This window comes from Mus caroli, unplaced genomic scaffold (genome assembly GCF_978045245.1).
Source record: "Mus caroli unplaced genomic scaffold, Mus_caroli_1 scaffold_17, whole genome shotgun sequence".
Taxonomy (NCBI): Eukaryota; Metazoa; Chordata; class Mammalia; order Rodentia; family Muridae; genus Mus; species Mus caroli.
The window spans coordinates 59990416-60010944 of NW_028227272.1; the positions used below are offsets into that span (position 1 = coordinate 59990416).

The 20529-nt window shown below is 38.6% G+C and overlaps 1 protein-coding gene across 1 annotated transcript in view; it reads left to right on the top strand.

Moving 5' to 3' along the window:
* The window catches only part of Pros1 (protein S), an 81727-nt gene that overhangs the window by 19646 nt on the left and 41552 nt on the right, over window positions 1–20529 (top strand). The window contains exons 2-3 of the mRNA XM_021184759.3: window positions 9872–10029; window positions 13422–13446. Of these exons, the coding sequence (XP_021040418.1) occupies window positions 9872–10029; window positions 13422–13446 (183 nt within the window). The remainder of the gene's footprint in view (window positions 1–9871; window positions 10030–13421; window positions 13447–20529) is intronic.

A 20529-nucleotide genomic window follows, 5' to 3' on the forward strand; every position in this document is an offset into this window, starting at 1 on the left:
AGTGATTCTTGCCTACATTACAGGACTTGGGAAGCTGAGGCAGAAGGATTGCTGTGAGTTGGAGGCCAGCCTGGGCTACAGAGTGAAACATACTTCAAAATATCAAAACATACACACACACACACACACACAAGAACAAAACAGACTAAAAGAAAAAGGTGGAGCGGGTTCTCTTGTTAGGAGACACTGATTGCTGCATTGAAGGAGTACATCTCATAGTCAGCAGTGAAAACAAAGTTTGAACAGCACACTCTCAGAGCTAAACAGATACTACTAGACACTGTGAAAAACATACTGGACTCAGTAAATGTGGTAGTAGCCACGAAAAGGGTTTATTCAATGGAAGAGAGGGAGATCAAATCGATAGACTGGACTTTATCTGTAGCCTTTTCTTCAATATTTGTTTGAGGTATGGAAAACAGAACAATTGCTTTCTTTAGGCTCAGGACATGAGAGCAGTTCCTTTAGTCCACAGCTTGTAATGATGGCCCAAGCGTTCCCCAATCCAGTTAGCTGTGCTTTTCCTCATAAATCTCTCCTAAGCATCACTCACTCTCACTCAGCTTCCTCTGACAAGGACATGGTCCTCGTCCTTTTCTGTGAGTCTCTGATTTATATGCTACTGATTTTTAAATGACTAAGCTCAGCTTTGATTCTACTTTAAGTAACTGCTTGTAAATGCGCCAAAGCAAACTCCACAAAATTATAACAAAAGCATACAAGTGATTTTAAGAGAAAAAACGAACAGAAATGTTCCTCGATGAATTACATCTAGATGCCAGCAATGAAGACCCAGTGCACAGAAGACAGTACAGTGTTAGAGCTGGGCTTGATGGAGTGAAGAGGCCTGCAGCTGCCAGGCCTTGACTCAGGTCACGCAATGGAGAGCAAGTACAAACAAGGAAAGAAGCCCCTTCTTCAGGATCTGAAGAAGCATCCGGAGAAGTCCTAACACACTCCTGAATGAACAAGTTTTCACTAAAAGTGCACAAGTACACTTTGCAAGAGGTTAACAATCACTGACCAACTTCTCGATTCCATCTTGTTAGAATATCCTACAAACTTTCAAATTAAAAAACTGGGAACCAAATGGTAAGCACAGATCAATTTGTTTTCTGATTTCTTATTAACATCTAAAGTCAGTTAATTAATAATATTCAATTACAAACACCCAGGAATGCTAGTTAAGTATGTTTAAAACTGAAAATGCAAAAGAGAGGATGAATTTAATTAAACTCTTACCTAGATGTACCATACGGGTAGATATGCACTATTTTTATATATACATGCACACACACAGTTTGTTTGTTTAAAGAAACAGTCTCACTGTGCCTCACTAAATTGTCCAGTATAGCAGCCCTGAAACCCTGGGTTCAATGAATCTTCTGACTTAGTCGCCCCAGTAGCTCAGACTACAGCCGTGAACTTAGCTTTCTTCTTGTCTATTAAAGGTCAAACCTCTAGGATCTCACTACCAAACACCAGGCTCAGAGTCACACCTGTGTCTTCAGTACTTTACAGGCTTTGATGGGAGGATTATTCAGATCCAGGAGTTCAAGGCTTAACACAGAGACCTTGACCCAAAGTAAAAATCAACATCAACACTTGTTTTCTTAAATAGGGGGACATTCAAGGCTAGCCTGGTCTACATAATACGTTCAGCCAAAGCTACATAGGAAACCCTGTCTAAAAAGAAAAGGAAAGAAAAGAAGAGGAGAGGAGAGGCAAGGCAAAGAGGGGAGGGAGGGGAGTGGAGGGGAGGAGAGGCATACTTCCTCCCCTGCCTCTATTTTCAAGAAGTGCTGGGATAATAATAGGCTTGCACAGGACTTTCTCTGATTTATTTATTTATTTATTTATTTTGGCTTAGATGGTTTTTGTTCTTGTTGTTGTAGTTGTTTTTTTTTTTTTTTTAGATTTATTTATTTATTATATGTAAGTACTCTGTAGCTGTCTTCAGACATCCCAGAGAGGGCATCAGCTCTCATTACAGATGGTTGTAAGTCACCATGTGGTTGCTGGGATTTGAACTCAGGGCCTTTGGAAGAGCAGTCAGTGCTCTTAACCGCTGAGCCATCTCTCCAGCCCCTCTCTGAATTTTTAACCCAATCTTCTCCCCTTCTTTCTCTGGTAAGTTTTCATTTGATTTTATTGTTATTTATATTAGACTTTGGCCATCCCATAAAGAATTCTGAGAGGCTGATACAAATTATACTGAATTGTAAGCATCTAGCAGATGATCAATCAGTATTCTGAATTTTTTGACTTGCATCTACACCTTTTAGACGGCCATGTACATATTGAGTCAGTGAGGAATCCACTGAACATTGTAGTTCTTTGTTTTATAATCTGTTTTTGTGTATATACTTTGGTCAGTCACAGAGCTCATAGATTGCACATTAAGTTGGAGTTCTTTTTCACTGGCTGGTCTGGGGAAAGAACTCAGGATGACTTGCCACTGAGAGACCCATGCAGCACCCTAGGCAGCTCCACAGGCCAGTGCAAGCCTCTAAGCACACCTCATCTTTGTTGATTTCAGAGGTCCGGGGAAGGCTTCGAGGAGGGGGAACATTACCGAATGAGGCCAGCTCATCAGTGTTGACTTTGATGTCCCTAGACTGTCAGCCAGTTATTTTTCCAGATATAAGCACAGACACAGGCCAGAGAACTATTAGTGCTGATGCCATCTTAACAAAATAGGTCAAAGTGAACAAAGACAAAATATTTTCTTTTGCATTCATGCCTTGGTACATGACGTCAAAATCAGGTCATGGTTTGGTGTTCCGAAGGGGTGGATTAGAATGACCGCTAAGCTGACTGTGTAAATATCTTACTCTAGCCATGAAAGGGGCCCCCTGTTGTAACTCCATGGAGTTATAACATAGCAACTGGGAGAACAGCAAGGCCTAGAAAACCTCTCTGTCATACCTTGCCAAATATCGAACTTCAAGTCTCATCAAACAAAGAGTCTTCATTTGTGTCTGGACAAAGCAAACAAAGAAACAGGAGGACATAAGTTGTTTTTGTTTTTGTTTTCCCCCCGGGGTGATGCGTTTGTCTCTTTGGAGTGAATAACTAACCTTTACTGCTTCTTCTCTCCCTGACTAAATCAAAGGCTCCGACCCCTTGAAGACAACACCAGTGATTTATTCTGTTTCCCTCTAGAATAGGAGCTGTAAATTAAAGTTGTAATTAGATCCCGGAGTCAGGAGAGGCCCACCTCACTTCTGTAGGAGATAAACAGTCCAGACAGTTGCTTTTCTGTGCAGTCACTGAGTTGTTCCAGAGTGAAGGTCATTGGTGAAATTATTCAATGACAACAGTAGCTCCTCTACTTCTAAATAAACCCCATTGTCACTCCACTCAAATGCTTCAGTGTCACCTTTGCCTATGTCACAGATCATTATTTCCCCTTTGCATTTCTCCATCACATCCCAGAGTCAAATCCTAACGCAAACCCATCTTATGATCCTTACTTAACTCTTTAAAAATATTTCTCATCAGCTTGTTTATGGCTTAGTTCTTTGGAAGCCCTTGTTTATAGTTTACATTTCCAAAATTCTCTTTAACCTTTAGCACAGTGGCAGAAGAAATGTTTTCCCAGCAGCATAATGCAAAATATTAAACAAGTTATAAAATTTAGACAAAAGCAAGTACAATACCCCTCGGGCAAAGAAAAGACTATCATTGAGAAGATTAAAGCATAAAATACATACAGACCTAGCATTGCACTGTAGAAGTGGCACAAGTCTTCCTGAAGTTTGGTAAGACTTTAAAGGGATGGAAAACCCACTTAAGAATGTCTATCTTTGGATTTTGTTTTTTAATTCCCACAAAAGCCACAGGTTCAAAACACTCTTCACACTGCCAAATATTTACAGTTCAAAATCTAATTATTTTAAGTGAAAAATTCCACATCCAGTCATTATTATTAACTCAAGATTGTTGTGGGCTAATGCAGTTTTTGTTTTCATAAGCTTTCAGGAAAGCGAGCTAGCTATTTCAGCCATTGAACCACAAAAAGAACAATGTCAAAGTGCCTCATGGCTGTTCTGTTTGTACAGTGAAAGGCATTTGCCTCCTGCATGAGACACGGAATCACAAAAACAAACATCAACACTGCCAAGATTCTCCTCTTACACACATTCCTCTACAAGCAGTTTTTAATTCTTGGGATGCCCAATAAAAATGGCTCAGGGAGAGGGACAGAAAGCAAATCTAAAAGAGAAGCAGGCTTGGAAGAAGAAATAGGCAGCCATCTTGGACACCGACAAGGTGTCAAGGTGGGAAAGCTGTAGAAGATGAGCTGTTCTAGAAGTTGGATGCTCTCCCTCCTGTCTGTCATCTCCTCCTGACTATTGAGTAGGTTTGGGGTAGAAAGACTTTGAGGATCTTTAAATATTAACATCAAAGTCTTCAGTTGAACTTAATATTTTTGAGTTCATTTATTCTTTCACAGTTTCACACATATACATAAGACATTTGGTTACTTGTCCCTCACCATCTCTTAACCCAATCCCACTTATCCAACCCCCTCTCTCCTTCCAGCATGTCTCCATTCTGCTTTCCTGTCTTTCCTTTCGCTTTATCCCTGGCTGGGTTTATCCAGGGTGTGCCCCTTGTGAGAACCAGTGAGGAGCAACACACTGAGCCACCACCAGTGGCTTCAGCATAGGAGACCATGACTTTCTTTCCCTAGTGGCTGCCAAAAGCTCCCAGGAGCCCTCTCTCCATCTCTCACAGAGTAAGGGCTCAGTCTTGTTTAGAACCATTGCAAAAATTCTTTATTTCTTGAAGATATAAACAATAGTCTATTCATCCTCCTCCTAAGGATAAACTGAGGCATGGTCCCACCAACGTTCAGTGGGAAAACCAATGAATTTATCAGCCTCTCTGACAGAGCACACTACCTGTAGTACTGTAGATGCTCTCCCTAAAATGTTTTTACCCAACTTGGATAATGGCTTTCCTCTAGCCTCATAGGTGGAGCCCCAATCCCTTCCCCAGTGTGTGTGACCTGTATACTCTAGCTCTTCCCCAAGGCCAAGGGCAATTCAGAATTACATACAGCATTTATGAGAATACCTCAAGCTCCTCTACAGTTAACAAATGCAGCTGTGACCATTTTTGCAAGAGGGCATAGGTGAAGCAGGCAGTTGTTCCTCTGGATTGTCACGTAGAACAATGTCGTAGGTAGGCTACTACTGCTTCTGATTGGTTGCTCTTCATGGGTGCCTCTGTCATGCCTTGCTCCTGAGTCAGCATTTTCCAGCCCTTCTCTCCAAGGTTATTCTTGTACATTTGTTCTGCCCCTCTCTTCTGAGAGATTCCCAAGATCCGTATTCTTTTAAAAAGACATAATACTTGTGTGTATATATGTGGGTATCTATGATATGTGTGTGGAGGCTGAAGTATAGCTTTTTGGAGATTTTTCTCTCCTACTACCTTCATGTAGATTCTGGGGGGAATCAAATCACATACTCAAACTTCCATATAAGGTGCTTTTACCCTCTGAGTCATCTTGCTGCATGGCCCACAAGTTTAGTATTCTTTTTTAAAAAAATGTATTTATTACTATTATTTTATTATTAATTTACTTATTCACTTTACATCCCACTCACTAACCCCCTCTCAGTCACTCCATCCCACAATCTTTCCCCTTATCCCCACTCTCCTTCTCCTGTGAGCGGGCAGTGGCTCCCTTGTATAACCCCTGACCCTGGTACATCAAGTTTCTGCAATGCTAGAAGCCCACTGAGGCCAGACAAGGCAGCCCAGCTAGAAGAATATATCCCACATACAGGCCACAGCTTTTGGGACAGCCCCTGCTTCAGTTGTCCGGGACCCACATGGAGACCATGGGGTACTTCTGCTACATATGAGTGGAGAGGCCTAGGTGTGTTCTTTGGTTGGTGCTTCAGTCTCCGAGAGTCCCAAGGGTCCAGGTTAGTTGATTCTGTTGATCTTTCTGTGGAGTTCCTGTCCCCTTATAGACAGCAATCCTTCCCATTCTTCCATAAGAGTCCCCAAGCTCCATCCACTATTAGGCTGTGGGTATCTGTCTGAGTCAGCTGCTGGGTGGAGCCTCTCAGAAGACTCCTTTCTGCAAGCATAATAACTTTAGTATTTTTAATGGAAGAACTGCTGGGAAGTGACTGTGTCATTTAAAAATGTATTTGATTTTTGTTGTTGTTGTTATTGAGACAATATTTTTGTTGTTTTGGTTATCATTTCCCTCAGACAGAATTACATATTTGCTTTGAAATTCAGAAATTCGACGTTTTTGCTATATGTATTACAAAATTGCATTGTTAAACACTTCCAAGTAGTGAAATGGCTGCTCTTGTAGGACAGGTATTATTGGCACTGCTGCCATTTATCAGTCAGTAATCCACTTGGCAGGTAGCATGCACCTTGTTAACCTTTATGCACTCAGAGCCTTGAGCCTTTGAGTCTTTATCTTTTAACAAACAGTGATGAAATGGCCAGAGATAAGAGTTATAAATACAACCCAAACTATTTATTTAACCATCACATTGACATTTCTGTTTCAGAGATTAGGAGATCTAAAGCAGTATTAGTTTATTTTAGTTATTTGCAACATTTCCTTTTTGGTGAGATTATAATATAATAAAATAGTATACTCCCCTTGTTTCCTCCCTCCAAACTCTCCCATATACCCTTCTTTTTAAAATGTATGGTCCCAGGCTGGAGAGATGGCTCAGCGGTTAAGAGCACTGACTGTTCTTCCAGAGGTCCTGGGTTCAAATCCCAGTAACCACATGGTGGCTCACAACCATCTGTAATGGGATCTGATGCCTTCTTCTGGTGTGTCTGAAGACAGCTAGAGTGTACTCATATACATAAAACAAATAAATCTTTAAAAAAAATTCATGACCCTTTTTTATTAAATATCGTTACATGTATGTATCTATATATTCCTAAGTACAAACAGTTTGGTCTGTATAATGTTACCTATATGTATGTTTTCAGTGCTGACCACATTGGATAACCAATTAGAGTGCTCTTTGAGGAGGGAGTCTTTTCAGTCTCTGCCTTCCTTAGGTGACAGTTGTCCTTTATAGAGGGTTGAGGTCTCTTGGGCTTTTCCCCTGTCTACTTTGGCTTGGCTCTCATTGTCCTTGTTAGGTTCCTGTTTAGACAGTTGTGAGACTTTACCAATGTATTTTCTGACATGGCTAGGAGACACAATCTCAACGAAAAAACTCTCTGATCCTCTGGCTTTTTACAACCTTTCAGGCCATCGTTCCCAGTGTTCCGTGAGCCTTGGGTGTTGAAGTTGGCTGTTTAGTGGGACCATTGGAACCAGGTTCCACAGGTCTCCATTTTGATTAGTTGTGGTTTCCGGTGATAGTCTCTAGGTGTTGCCATGAGGAGTTTCTATGACGAGGGGTGAAGACTACCTTGCATGCATAAGGACAGATATTTAGAATGTACTTACGGACTATGCTGGTTTAGTTGAGTGGTGGTTGTAGGCTCTCTCCCAAGATCCATGACTTTGCTAGCCCTGGGTAACGGGCTAGGTTTCCAGAACCAGGTTTTGTTTCTCTCTTGTTGAAGAAGTCTAGTAAGAGAGCTGTTGGTTAGTGCAAAGGTATGTTTGCCACTAGTCCTCTCTTAGGGAATATCCTGCCGTGGTGGTTGTTGTGGTGGTTCATAGACATCATAGTTGGGTAGGGCTGTTGGTTGCTTCCCTCCTTTGAAGATTGCATGGCACCTTCAGGTATCATAAAAGTGTGTCGTCAGAGAGGAGGAATTCGTGTCAGTTCCAGTTCAGGAGTCTTTGAGCCCTGTGTGTCCATCATGGTATCTTCTTCAGTAGAGACTTCCACCTCTGGGGACCAACCAAAGGCCATACCAACAGCCACTAATGGTATTGGAGTTTCATGGATAACCCTGACCAACAATTTAAAGGAGGGCTTCTCATGCCTGGTGTAATATAGTTTTTTTTTTTTTATTTGTTATATGGTTTTACGTACTATATTATTTGTAGGTATATAGTAAATAATATGATTACTTATGACTGCTTCAGATATCCTTACTGTTTATTTCTCCTTCAGGATTTGTCTCAATCCCCAATCCCTAATCAGAAATCCCCCTCTTTTTACCTTCCCCCAATCAGATTGTATATTCCCTGATAGTCCCCTGATCTATTTCACCTTTGAAAGAGTTTCAGTGGTTCAGGTAGACTCTTTATGAATCCATCCTTTCCTTTTTACCTCCTTCTTTTGTCAAGCTTTTGAGTATATGTCATTTATTATAGTTATGACACACAGACATGAAATAAACCCTTATGTTTATAGACTTACTTTTCTTCATAGTAAACAAAATTATTAATGAATAAAACCTAAAAATATGTAGGTTTCATTTATGCTTTAAAATTTTTTTGACTAAAAACTATTGTCCAGTATATATAATAATATTATATAACATTTCACATTTTCATTATTTTCTTCAAGTATAATTGGTATTGGTAGTTTAAGAATATTTTCAATTTATTTCTAGATATTTGTCTGGATAATAGTTACAATTTGGACTGGTGTGTGTGTATAAATAAACTTTATGCTGAGGGAATAGCATTCTAAAATTTGCATTTTAATTTTTATGTTTGAGGTAGTTATCCAAGAGTATTTATTTATTTATTTATTTATTTATTTATTTATTTATTTATTTTGGCTTTTCGAGACATGGTTTCTCTGTGTAGCCCTGGCTGTCCTGGAACTCAGTAGACCAGGCTGACCTCAAACTCAGAAATCTGCCTGCCTCTGCCTCCCAAGTGCTGGGATTAAAGGTGTGCACCACCACTGCCCGGCAAGTATTTCTTTCAATGTTATTCCTCGTTATTTTATTTTTAAATCTATTCCTCCTCATATTTCCATAGTGTTCCTACTTTTTAACTCTTTTTTTTTCTCTAAAGATTTATTTATTTATTTTATGTATGTGAGTAGCTGTCTTCAGACACACCAGAAGAGGGCATCAGATCCCATTAGAGATGGTTTTGAGCCACCATGTGGTTTCTGGGAATTGAACTCAGGACCTCTGGAAGAGCAATCAGTGCTCTTAATCGCTGGATTTCTCCAGCCCCCACTTTTTTACTCTTATAAAGATGTTTCTGTTATTTTCTCTATGTTGTTTCTATTAAGTGATTTTGTTGTATGTGTGTGTGAACAACCTTGTAAACATTCCTTTCTTATTGGCTTTTTTGATTTGCAAACATGACCCTAAAACTACGGTTACAATTTGTTTCCTCCAAACATAATATTGAAGTTGGTTATATATTTTGTTGTTGTTGTTATTCATCTGTTTAAAACTATTGTGTAACCAAAGTTACTTTTCGTTTTTCTTTGCCTTCTATAGTGCAGGCTTAGCAAACTTCCTTTCCTCTATATTATTCCTCTCCCTGTCATCTCTCACATGGTTGATTGGCATTCACATCTGTCTTTCTTTATCTCCACAGAGATTCCAGATGTTTTCCACTAAAATTGAGAAAGTCTGTTACTTTTGTTGTCATAGATTTTTGACAACTCATTTTACCATGGGATGGCCACAGTTAAGGAGAACATTGACTATCATCTAGTGTATTTGGTCTCTAGAATGACTGAATAATTTTATAGATCATATAAAACAGTTGTAGTGAGCTGTATAAACTGTCATGAGCTGAACTTGCTGCTTGAGTTGTTAACCAAAGGGTTTATGTATCTACGTCTTTTTCTGAGATCCTGCCTACCAATTTTAAATATTATGCATTTTCATAGGCAGAACATTATTTCACCTTGTATTGTTTAATAAGATGAGATATCTTAGGGGGAAAATGAAAATTTTTTATTTATATAAGTGTGCGTTTCTACAGTCTTGTCCAAAGAACGTGCTTCACAAGTCCTGGTGAGGAAGCGCCGTGCAAATACCTTGTTCGAAGAAACTTTGAAGGGCAACCTTGAACGAGAGTGCATTGAAGAACTCTGCAATAAGGAGGAAGCCAGAGAGGTCTTTGAAAATAATCCTGAGACGGTAAGAAGTCGTGGAGACTGTAGAGTCCACCCACGTACATATACAGTTACAGACTGAACATTGCCAGCTTGTGTTTCCTCGCCTCCATTTGAAAGCTAATGACTGTAGACCACTTTCTATGTGTCACCCTGTCACTTCAGGAAGACTGCCAATGACAGGTGCTCTGGCCTAACTAGATTTCCCTTAAATCTCATGGTCAACAACTAGGGTTGACTTTGTGATTTGTAGCGATTTTATCCTAACGCAAATTTGATAACATCGAGGTTTCCAGAGAAGATGTGTGTGAAGTGGAAGTGACCGTGGGTATTTCTATCACCACTGTGCTTCTTGTTTATTTTGATTAGGATGGTTGCTTGTATTTGAGATAGTCTCTTACGTGTAGTCCCAGCTAACCTGAAACTCACTCTCCTCCTGCCTCTGCTTCAGCCTCCCAAATACTGGGATTATAGGTTGGTGTGTACCACCCCGTACAATGTCACCATTTATCTTTAGGAGGGTCTAGAAATGGGGCCATCTAAACTGAGACTACTTATTACAGTGTCATGTATGCTGAGTATACTTTATAACCTTTGGAAAGTTTCCCTAGCCTAATAATATGAGTCGTAAACTTCAGTGTATGGAAATTTACAAGTTATCCAACCCCCAAATGTAACCATAAAGATTTAAACATCACACAGCAGCATGGGACTTATTTCCCATTCTGTTTTAGTAGAGGGTGCTCTGTATCATGCCTGTAGCTAGCAGGCATAGCATTAATACCTCCAAAAAAAGCTTCACCCTTAGAGTTGAAAGCTCATACCCTGAAGGGTTTCCTTGGATATTTTTTTTTTTTCTGAGACTAATTACACAATCTGGAGAAAAGAGGGAGATGACATGTATAATGGTCCTCCTGTGCTTTCCTGACAGCTCCCAGCATCCTGACAATAGCTGAGTGATAACAAGCAAGAACACTTTGTCCACAGTTAGAAAATCTGTCCCAGACTGTAGCCACTCATGTTCTCTGTGGCTGTTCTTGTAGCTCTTTTTATCTCTCCATGTTCTGATAGGTTTGAAGAAGACATTTTTTGCAAATACCCAACAATCAGGTTTCAATCTACTTACAATTGGGACCAAGGTATGAGAAAAACACCAAGAGCAGAAGCAATGTGGAGATTAAATGGTTTATTTGGCTTACATATCCTGATTAAGGTTCATTGAGGGAAGTTGAAGCTAATCCAAACCAGGTGGGAGCCTAGAGGCAGGAGCTGGAGCTAATGCCAAGGCACGGAGGAGTGCTGCTTACTGGCCTGCTCCTCATGGCTTGCTTAACTAGCTTTGTTATAGAATCCAGGACCACCATCTCAAGGATGCCATCACCTAAAATGGGCTGGGCCCTCCATCATCAGTCACGAATAAAGAAAATGCCCTACAGGTCTGCTTACAAGTCTCTCTTATAGAAGCATTTTTCTTAATTGAGGTTCCCTCTTTGATGTTTCTAGTTTGTATCATAAAATTAGCCAGCACAAACAGTTGTAATACAAAATTTTCTATCCAACACAATATAGTAAGCTTAGTTACTGTATAGCATACACACACACACACACATACACACACACATGTTTTACATTTTCATACTAAAAAAGAATGTATATGTACTTTTACAGAGATTGTGGTATATTCCTTTCTACTATGAAAACATTTTAAAAAGTAGAAAGAATACTATAAAACCCATCATACCACCTCTTACCAATAATAATCAAGTCCTTCCATTTTATTTTGCCTGTCTACCACATCTACTCAATGGCTTTGATAGAATGCTTTGAGCATTCATGTCGCATGATTATGTTATCCGTCAATACTTGGCTGTATATTTCTGCATTGAACATATGTTCAGAGAACAGACTTCAATGAGTAGCTGGAAAGGGAGACACAACAAAGGGAAGAAGAGGGAAGAAGACAGAGAAAGAAGACTCATTCATGGTTCATCATCAACACTGGTTTTGTCGACAGACTCCACCCACTCCCTGTCCACATCCCTTATACCCTTAGTCCGTATTCCAGGTGTTTACCCTCTTGCTCACCTCCTCACTGTCTCTAATGTATTCCTGTCATTAGCATATCATTAGCATATCACAAAAATTTGAACCCTATTTGTTGCTGCTTATGGTTTGCCTTTGCTTCTGCCATAAACAACGGTGTTGTCTGAATGATTCAGTGTCAGACCCTTTCTAATAAGTTAGTACAAACCTGTTGTGCAGGTTTATGTGTAAAAGGAGGAAAAAGTAAGGCCTTTGAGATGGAAAAAGCCATGTTCCACCTTGACTGAGCCAGAACTTTGAATATTATTGTGTGCAGAAATGTTGGTTGTGCACGAAATATTCTTATGTTATTTATGCTACATGTGAGATATATTCTGAGAAATTTATAACATGGTCCACCTTCATAAATACATTCCTTTTATTTGTATGTGTGTGTGTGTTTTGTTGTTATTGTTACTGTTGTTGTTGTTGTTGTTGTTTTGAGACAGGGTTTCTCTGTGTAGCCCTGACTGTCCTGGAGCTCACTCTGAAGACCAGGCTGGCTTCGTACTCAGAAATCTGCCTGCCTCTATAAAATACATTCCTTTGTCCACCTTGTGATAACCACTTTTGGTACCCACCAGTTTATAAGTAAGGTGTTACGTACGTGTGCATTAGTTGCAAATAAGGTAAGTGTTCAATTTAGTTCCCTTCGAAGTATTTCATTGTGACCTTAGTGTAGATAATCATGATATAAAAATATATCAAATGAAGGGCACATGTGGTGGATACACCTTTAATCTCAGCACTCAGGAAGAAGGGGCATGTGGATCTCTGTGAGTCTGCACTGGACCTGAGCTACATAGTGACTTCCAGGATACCCAGGGCTATGTAGAGAGACCCCATCCACACAAAAAAGTGTATAAACTGGATGCTTAATGCTTAATCACCATTAAAAAAATTGCTTATAAAAGAGGGCACATATATATCAACTTAAGTACAACCTTTTTAAATCAGAGGCTTTAAAAATTATTTAATTGTTCAGTGGTGTTTTAAGCCTAGGTATATATAGATGTATATATATATATATATCAAGCTGGTGTGTTGGGCCTTATTGTGTATTCTTTCTACTTTTTAAATTTTTTTCATAGTAGAAAGGACTATATGTATCTATCTAATATATACCACAATCTCTGTAAAACTACATACACATTCCTTACCAAGTATTGGCTATCTATCTTTTCTTGAAATATTTTCATACCAAAAAATTAGAATGTGAAAACACACAGCATGTAATTTATTCCCATGTTAGTATAAAAAGTACTAAAGCATGAATCTTTAGCTCTGTGGTGAAATTTCACTTTGCTAATATATCTATTTTTTTATTTTTTCTAGGATTATTTTTATCCAAAATATTTAGGTAAGTTTAAGCATCTGAAGCATAAAATCTTGGAAATTGAAGGGGACTTAGATATGTTCAAGCATCACCTTCTGGCCATAACCCATCCAGTACTAACTTATCATCCTTTAGAAGATGCAAGAGCTATGATGCTCTTGTATATAAAGTCGTGCTGACTGATTTGGAATGACTCTTTACTATATTGAACTGTCACTGTTAGTGTTCCATGTCTTTCTGCTAAAATATCTTTAGGCTGATGCCAATTATTTTCAGACACCCAGACATTATTTACAAATATATTCTCATGGGCTTTCTTTCACAAAATGAAAGATATCTAAGATCATCCAGCCGTGTGTTATACACTTATCCCTCACCCATTTATAGAAGTCTTTCACAACTCCTTTCTCTGTGACGTCATCTCATCACTTCCTACAGTCTCCCATTCATGCTGTTTTGGATTCTGGGCTCTCAGTGGGGTACTATTTGGACCCTAATATATGTTACATGACTTCAATTAAAGTAACAAAGCCTGTTTTCTTAAAGCAAATGTAGAAGTGTTTCATATTAATATTATTTGGGAATGTTATTTCTGCTTCCAAATATTAGGGTTTCTAATTTCCACATCTGTTTCTCATGTAATTCTCTGTGTTTACAACAGCTTTATGCTCTTCTTCCCAACTTTCCTTTCAGAATTCCTCTTACCTATGCTTGGTTTCACTCCATTACCTCTAGCCAACTAGAAATAGAAAGGAAGTCATTGGGAAAATATAGGAATGAACGCTGATATTATTGTTAATATAGTCTTGTAAATGTTTAAGCCATTAAACCCACTACTCTTGGAATTTGAATACAGTACTTTATATATTTTGTTTATTTTTATATATTTCTCTGTGTATTCTCGGTTCAATTCCGGAGACATTTTGAGAAGAATATGTATACTTTGGATCTTATGAGAAAATTACAAAAAATTAGTATGCATTTGTATTTATCTTATAGGATGATTAATAGACTAAAAGTTGAAGACCACTGGGTACACGATCTCTTTGAAACATGACTGCTCTTCAGAGGTTTTAGTGTACACAATGGTTAGGATCCTTTATTTATGCCACCTGCTGAGCTTGGGTGACTTGACTGTACTGTACAATGCTGTATGTAGTTCATCCTTTTGCCAACTGTAAGACATCAATCAATTCTATGGTAGCTCTCAGTTGAGCACAGCAAGATCTTAGCTTTCCAAAGTCTATGAGCCCATTTGTCACCTCTGTAGGTGGGTTTTTAGCAAGATTCCAAAGCACTTAATAAAATGTACTTCTTTTTGCTCTCTTCATTTTTCTCCTCTGATGTGCAATTTCTGTTTTTGCTTCTTTCTCTTCTCTTCATCCTTCCAAGTTTTACCCAAGCTGGATCCTTCTTAACTTCCATGATCAGATGAGATGGAATACATTCAGGGTGGTAAGGCTCAGTCCTTTCTTTCCTTCTCTAGCTATGAATACCAGTGTTGAATATCTTTTTTCAATAGCACACACCATGAACAGTAATTGGGAGGTCCTGTTATTTGTGTCCACAAATATGAAGTTCACAAGGTTTTGTTAAACCCTTTGCTTTTACATTTTAAAGGATAAAAGCATTCATCCAGGAAAAGAATTTATTTTTGTATACATTATGAGTAATCACTTTCCAGAACAGAAAACAAGAATTTACATTGTGGAAGTAGCTGAGAAAGGATAAGTTATCAAGACTCTCATATTTAGAAGGGAATTTAAATGTTTAATAATGAAATGAAATACTACTAAGCTACTTAAAAGTATAAAGTTATATTAACCTTGCTTCTTGAGGCCAGGTAATGAGGTGATATGTTTGTAGGAGCAACCATCTGAAATATACATTCTTTGATCACAGTACATTTGAAAAAATATTAATGTTTTAATATAGAACTATGTATTTTTGGGAGATTCCCGAAATAACAATTTTCTCTTCTTTTATCTCTTTAATATTTTCTGGCCATCCAACCTTCTCTTTTCTTTCCACGACTATTTGGCAGCATGACAGGAGATTAATATACAAGCAAACAAAACTTAAAATCTGAGATGTGCTTTCCAGTTTCAGAATAACCCTTAGCTGGCTTCATGGTTTCATTTTTGCTTTTGTTGTTGTTTTTAACTATTAGAAGAGGTTTATAGTTATAATACGCAGAATATCACTAGGCTTCCTAACTTTAGGTTTCTTGGACTGTTAAGGGGACAGGTAATAAATTTATTGTCAATTTTTCTTCTAATGGGAGGTGTTATTATTATCTAATCCATTAGGTGGAAAAATGCTCTTGATTGAAATTTTATATTTTGTTTTTTATGTCAAAGTGGTGCATTTCACTGTTGAAAGAGAAAGAGAAGATTTTTATTAAAGTTAGATGTCTTATTGCATGTGCAGAGGGGCCATGGTCCTTGTTAGAAAAATGCAATATGGTTTTGTTTTTGTTTTTTTGTTTTTTATCGTTTTTGTTAGTTTGTTTGTTTTTAGCATGAACCTGGAACCTAGACCATCAGGATAAGAATTATCACTTTGTTCTTTATCAGAACAATAAAAGTTTTGTGTTCTACAGGGAAAAAAAGAGAAAAGAAAAATACAATATATACTTCCTTTCACAATGAACATAATAGTGATTTAATCATTCACAATTTATGCTGGGTTATCCTTATAAGGAGAAAAGGTTATTCAGCACATTAGACCACAGATGTCAATACCTTTTGTACAGTGTCTAGACTTAAAAATGTCAGGGTCATATAAAGCCCTTCATGCAGATACCCTCACCATCTGTTGCCCTTAGAACATGCAATTTAGAATAGAAATATCCTGGATTTACTGACATTTATACGTAGATAGAAATAATTGATGTCATTAGTTCATTTCAAGAAATGAAAAAAGATAATGGTTTCAAAGGACTTTTCAAATGAAGTTTTGAAATGATACAAACAGCTGGGCTGTGGTGGCACACGCCTGGGAAACACTTGGGAGGCAGAGGCAGGCGGGTGTTTCTGAGTTCGAGGCCAGCCTGGTCTACAGATTGAATTTCAGGACAGCCAGGGATACTCTGAGAAACCCTGTCTCAAAAAAAAACCAAAAAGAAACAAACAACAACAACAAAAAATGACCCAAACATATGTTTATATATAGACTTATAAAATCAAGTTTATAAACATCTTATGAACTGTTAGAGCTTGAACTCAGTCCTTGTACATACTAAGTGCCACTCTGCCACTGAGTTATAACCCCGGGATATCACTATAACTTAAATTCTCTTTATTCTTAAAGCATTCTTTGTATTTTCCCCAAGGAAATGGGATAAATAAGCTTAACATCTATATGGGCATTGGAAAATATCACCTGGTAAATGAAATGACTTTGTTCATAGAGAATAAATTCTATGGAGAAAGGTAAACTGTGAGCCTAAATGTAAATATTAAAAATCATTCTTTCGGGCTGGAGATGCAGCTCATCAGTAGAATGCTTCTGACATGCATAGGACCTTAGGTTTAGTTCTTAAAAACACACACACACACACACACACACACACACACACACACACACACACACACCAAACAAACAGGCAAACAAAAGCAAACAAAGCAAAGCAGTTTAGCTTGCAGGTCCTGCCGAGCTCGTGAATTCATCCAAATTCTTTCTTCATCTTCTCAAATCATCTCTGGAGAAGCCTTAGGAATCTCAGCACTAATTAAGAAAAACCTAAAGCAAGAAGTAGCCTGAAGTCTGGTAAGAGACAGGGCTGTAGTCACTAAGGTAGCAGTGAGAACACATACAGTAAGGGTTGAAAAAGGTCCACGTGCTCAGATGAAGAAACCAAAAAAGCACAGTAGAGTAAGCTCCAAATAGCAAGACATAAAATATGAATAGAAGTAGGTGAAATGGAAAACAGCAGAGAAGACGGATAAAAGCAAAATTTATACTTTGAAAAGGCTTGTAATTCACCACAGTAACGGGAACTTTGAAGCCTACAGTGACTTCCAGTGAGCTTTTCCATCTTTCTGTGATGAACTGTATTTTCCAAAGATGACACAGAAGTAAGTGTCTCCTGCTCCTCACACTCTCTGATGTGTCGTTCCCACTCCGTTATCAGGAGGTAGATATCTTCCCTGCCCACACACCCTTGGGTGGACCCTGGAGTTGCTTACATCATAATAAAGAGTGGCAGCAGTACAGTATCCCTCACAAGGCCTCACAGTTTCTGCTTTCTCCTTGTATGCTAGCTGCTATGGGAAAAGAGCCACATTAAGACCAGCATGGTGAAAGAAACTCAGCCACATGAATAGACTCTGACATATAATATTTTATATCCATGTAGAAGTGGGGTATCAGACAGTGTGAGCTGACATGGCTCACCTTAGAATGGCTTTCCTCGGAATCCAATGCTCTGGCTGACTTCACATGCCACAGACATCTTTTGTTTGGTGAACTAATTGCTTCTCAGATATTGGACCCCCCAAATCAAATCCAAATAGCTATTTGTTAAACTAGTAATTTGGGGGATGGCTTGCTATCCTGCAAAAGGTAACTAGGTATTGAGTATCTGAGCAAAGAAGTAATACATGCCATTTCTTTTATGTCAATAAGTTTGGAGAACTGTAAACATTAAAGTCTCTTATCTCTTTTATGTCATATTTTTTCTTAACCTGCTTGCCATTAAGCCATTACTTTCATAGAATTGTAGTCAGGAACAAAAGGAATGGGTCAACTATTCCGTGATATTAAGGAATTATGCAAATATTCCTTATGTGTTTAGTCTCTGTGCAACACTAGAATACCTGGAAATTGTCTGCAGCAACCAGAACTAGTGACTGCCTGTGACTTAATTATTGACTTAATTATTCCTGCCTATTAACTCAGGCTCTCATCTGCTCTGCAGGCTTGAAAGTTTCTTTGCTACAGCAAACAAACAAACAAACAACAAACAGAGTTTATGTGGCAGTAGATTTCCTTTTTAATCCCATGTCTTTTGTTGTTGTTGTTTTCAGATAAAGATTCTTATCCACAAAAAAGAAGAACTTATAAACTTATTTTTCATGACTGTTATTTATTGCAAACTGACTTGTAGATTTTTAGCTTTTCAGGGAGATACATGTGTTACAACAAAAAGCTAGCTGTGAGAGATGCTAATGTTAATGAGACGGAAAGAAAGTGCGGGGCAAAGGAAGACTTGACAAAGAATCAGAACATGACCCAGACAGTTCATTTCTTTTAGGATGGATAGTGTAGAAAACGATTTTGATCCACAAACCAGTACAGCAAATGAATGTATTCTCTTGGTAACTTATCAGAAATAGAAAGTTTAGCTTTAGAACAGGTGTGGTGATTGCATGCCTGGGATCCCTCAGTATTGATGAGGCTAAGGCAGGAGGATCATGAGTTCAAAGCCAAACTACACTACATAGGATAATAAGTAGAGGGTTGGAGAGACGAGTCAGAAGCTATGAGCATAAATTACCCTTGCAATGGACCTGAGTTCAGTTCAGGTTTTAGGGAAACTGATACCTATAATCCCTCAACAGACACCTATACATTCCCACACAAAGATACATACACGCCACTTAAAAAGTAAAAATAAGTCTTAAAAATAAAAATAAGTAAAATAAATAAAGCTTATCTAAGGCACATCCTGTAACATCTCAGGGAAGAATTCCTTTTCATCCAGAGTTTCAATATCTAGATGTTTGAAGATGTGCCCAGTAACAACAGCAACTCCCACAATCACCTCCGTGATCTTGACACAATTACAGCTACACACTCTTGTTCAAAGAGTAATACACATTTATGCTTTCTGCAAGGCATAGTACAAAAACCGGATGTCTCCAGGAAAACATAAAAGCTAACAACAAATAGAAGTTGAACACTGACAGAAACTTAGGGAGCCAATCTGTAAATTTATTCTACAAAGACTGCACAGCAGAAGTAAAATGAATAGAGACTATTCTGTGGTCCTTTAACACAGCAGTTCTCAACCTGTGGGGCTCAACCCCTTTGGAAGTGGAATGGTCCTTTCACAGGGGTTGTCTAAGATGATTGGAAAACATAGATATTTGCATTATGATTGGTAAATAGCAAAATTATGGCTCTGAAGTAGTAATAAAAACAATTTTACGGTTGAGAGTCAGCACAACATGAGGAACTGTATTAAAGGGTCTCAGCATTAGGAAGGTTGAGAACCACTGCTTGAACATTTTGGCGTGAAGAACTGGCCGTAAGTCAAAACCAAACTGCTGCTAAGAAATTCCAATGGCCTTCCAATAACAGAAGTTCTATCCTGTGAACTAAAGGAAGGTCAGATGGGTTTACTACAGAATGATGTTCTTCATATCAGAAATATCTATTTGGGGCTGAAAGGTTAACTTACGTTACCGTGAGGGAGACAGGAAGCTAGAATTGGGTGTTCCAGGTGATGGCAAAGGCTTTATTCACACAGCGGTTGTTCTAACCTCACAAAGGAAAGGCTGAGCGATTTCAATGGCTGCTGAATAATTGCAAAGGAAGCTACTTTAGAAACCTTGATGAATTTTGGAACTGGGTTAGCTATCAGACAGGGAGTAGAAGCTGAAGGTTCAATAGTCTGAGCCGACCTCAGAAGCACTCTGTGGAGGTAAAACAGTGAGTGAATCAACAAATGATGTCAAGAAAGCAAAAACTCTCGGAGAAAGATCTGTTTCAGGTGTAGGAAGTAAACTCAAGCAGACCACAAACTGCAGGATTGAAGCTGGAAACCACATAGCTGCCACTAGATGTACAGATAGGAGGATGCAAAGGTGGCAGTCTCTGTGATGCCTGAGGGACCTGATAAAAGAATGTTTGGTACTGGAGTTCTCAGAGTTGAAAGTTCTGTTACGTCCTGCTCTGTTCTTTCGGGGTGTGTTCTGAAAGTCTTTGTCAAAGACTCAGAGGGCTTGTTCCCCAGGGTGAAGCATGTGCCCGGTGCACATGCATCCAGTGAGGAGCCCATTGTTGGAGTGCTCACCCTCCCTAGGAGTGAGCGTACTGCCATTCCGATGAAGTGACATAGTGTCAAACTGCCCTCTGAGTTCATCTCTTTGAATTCATTGC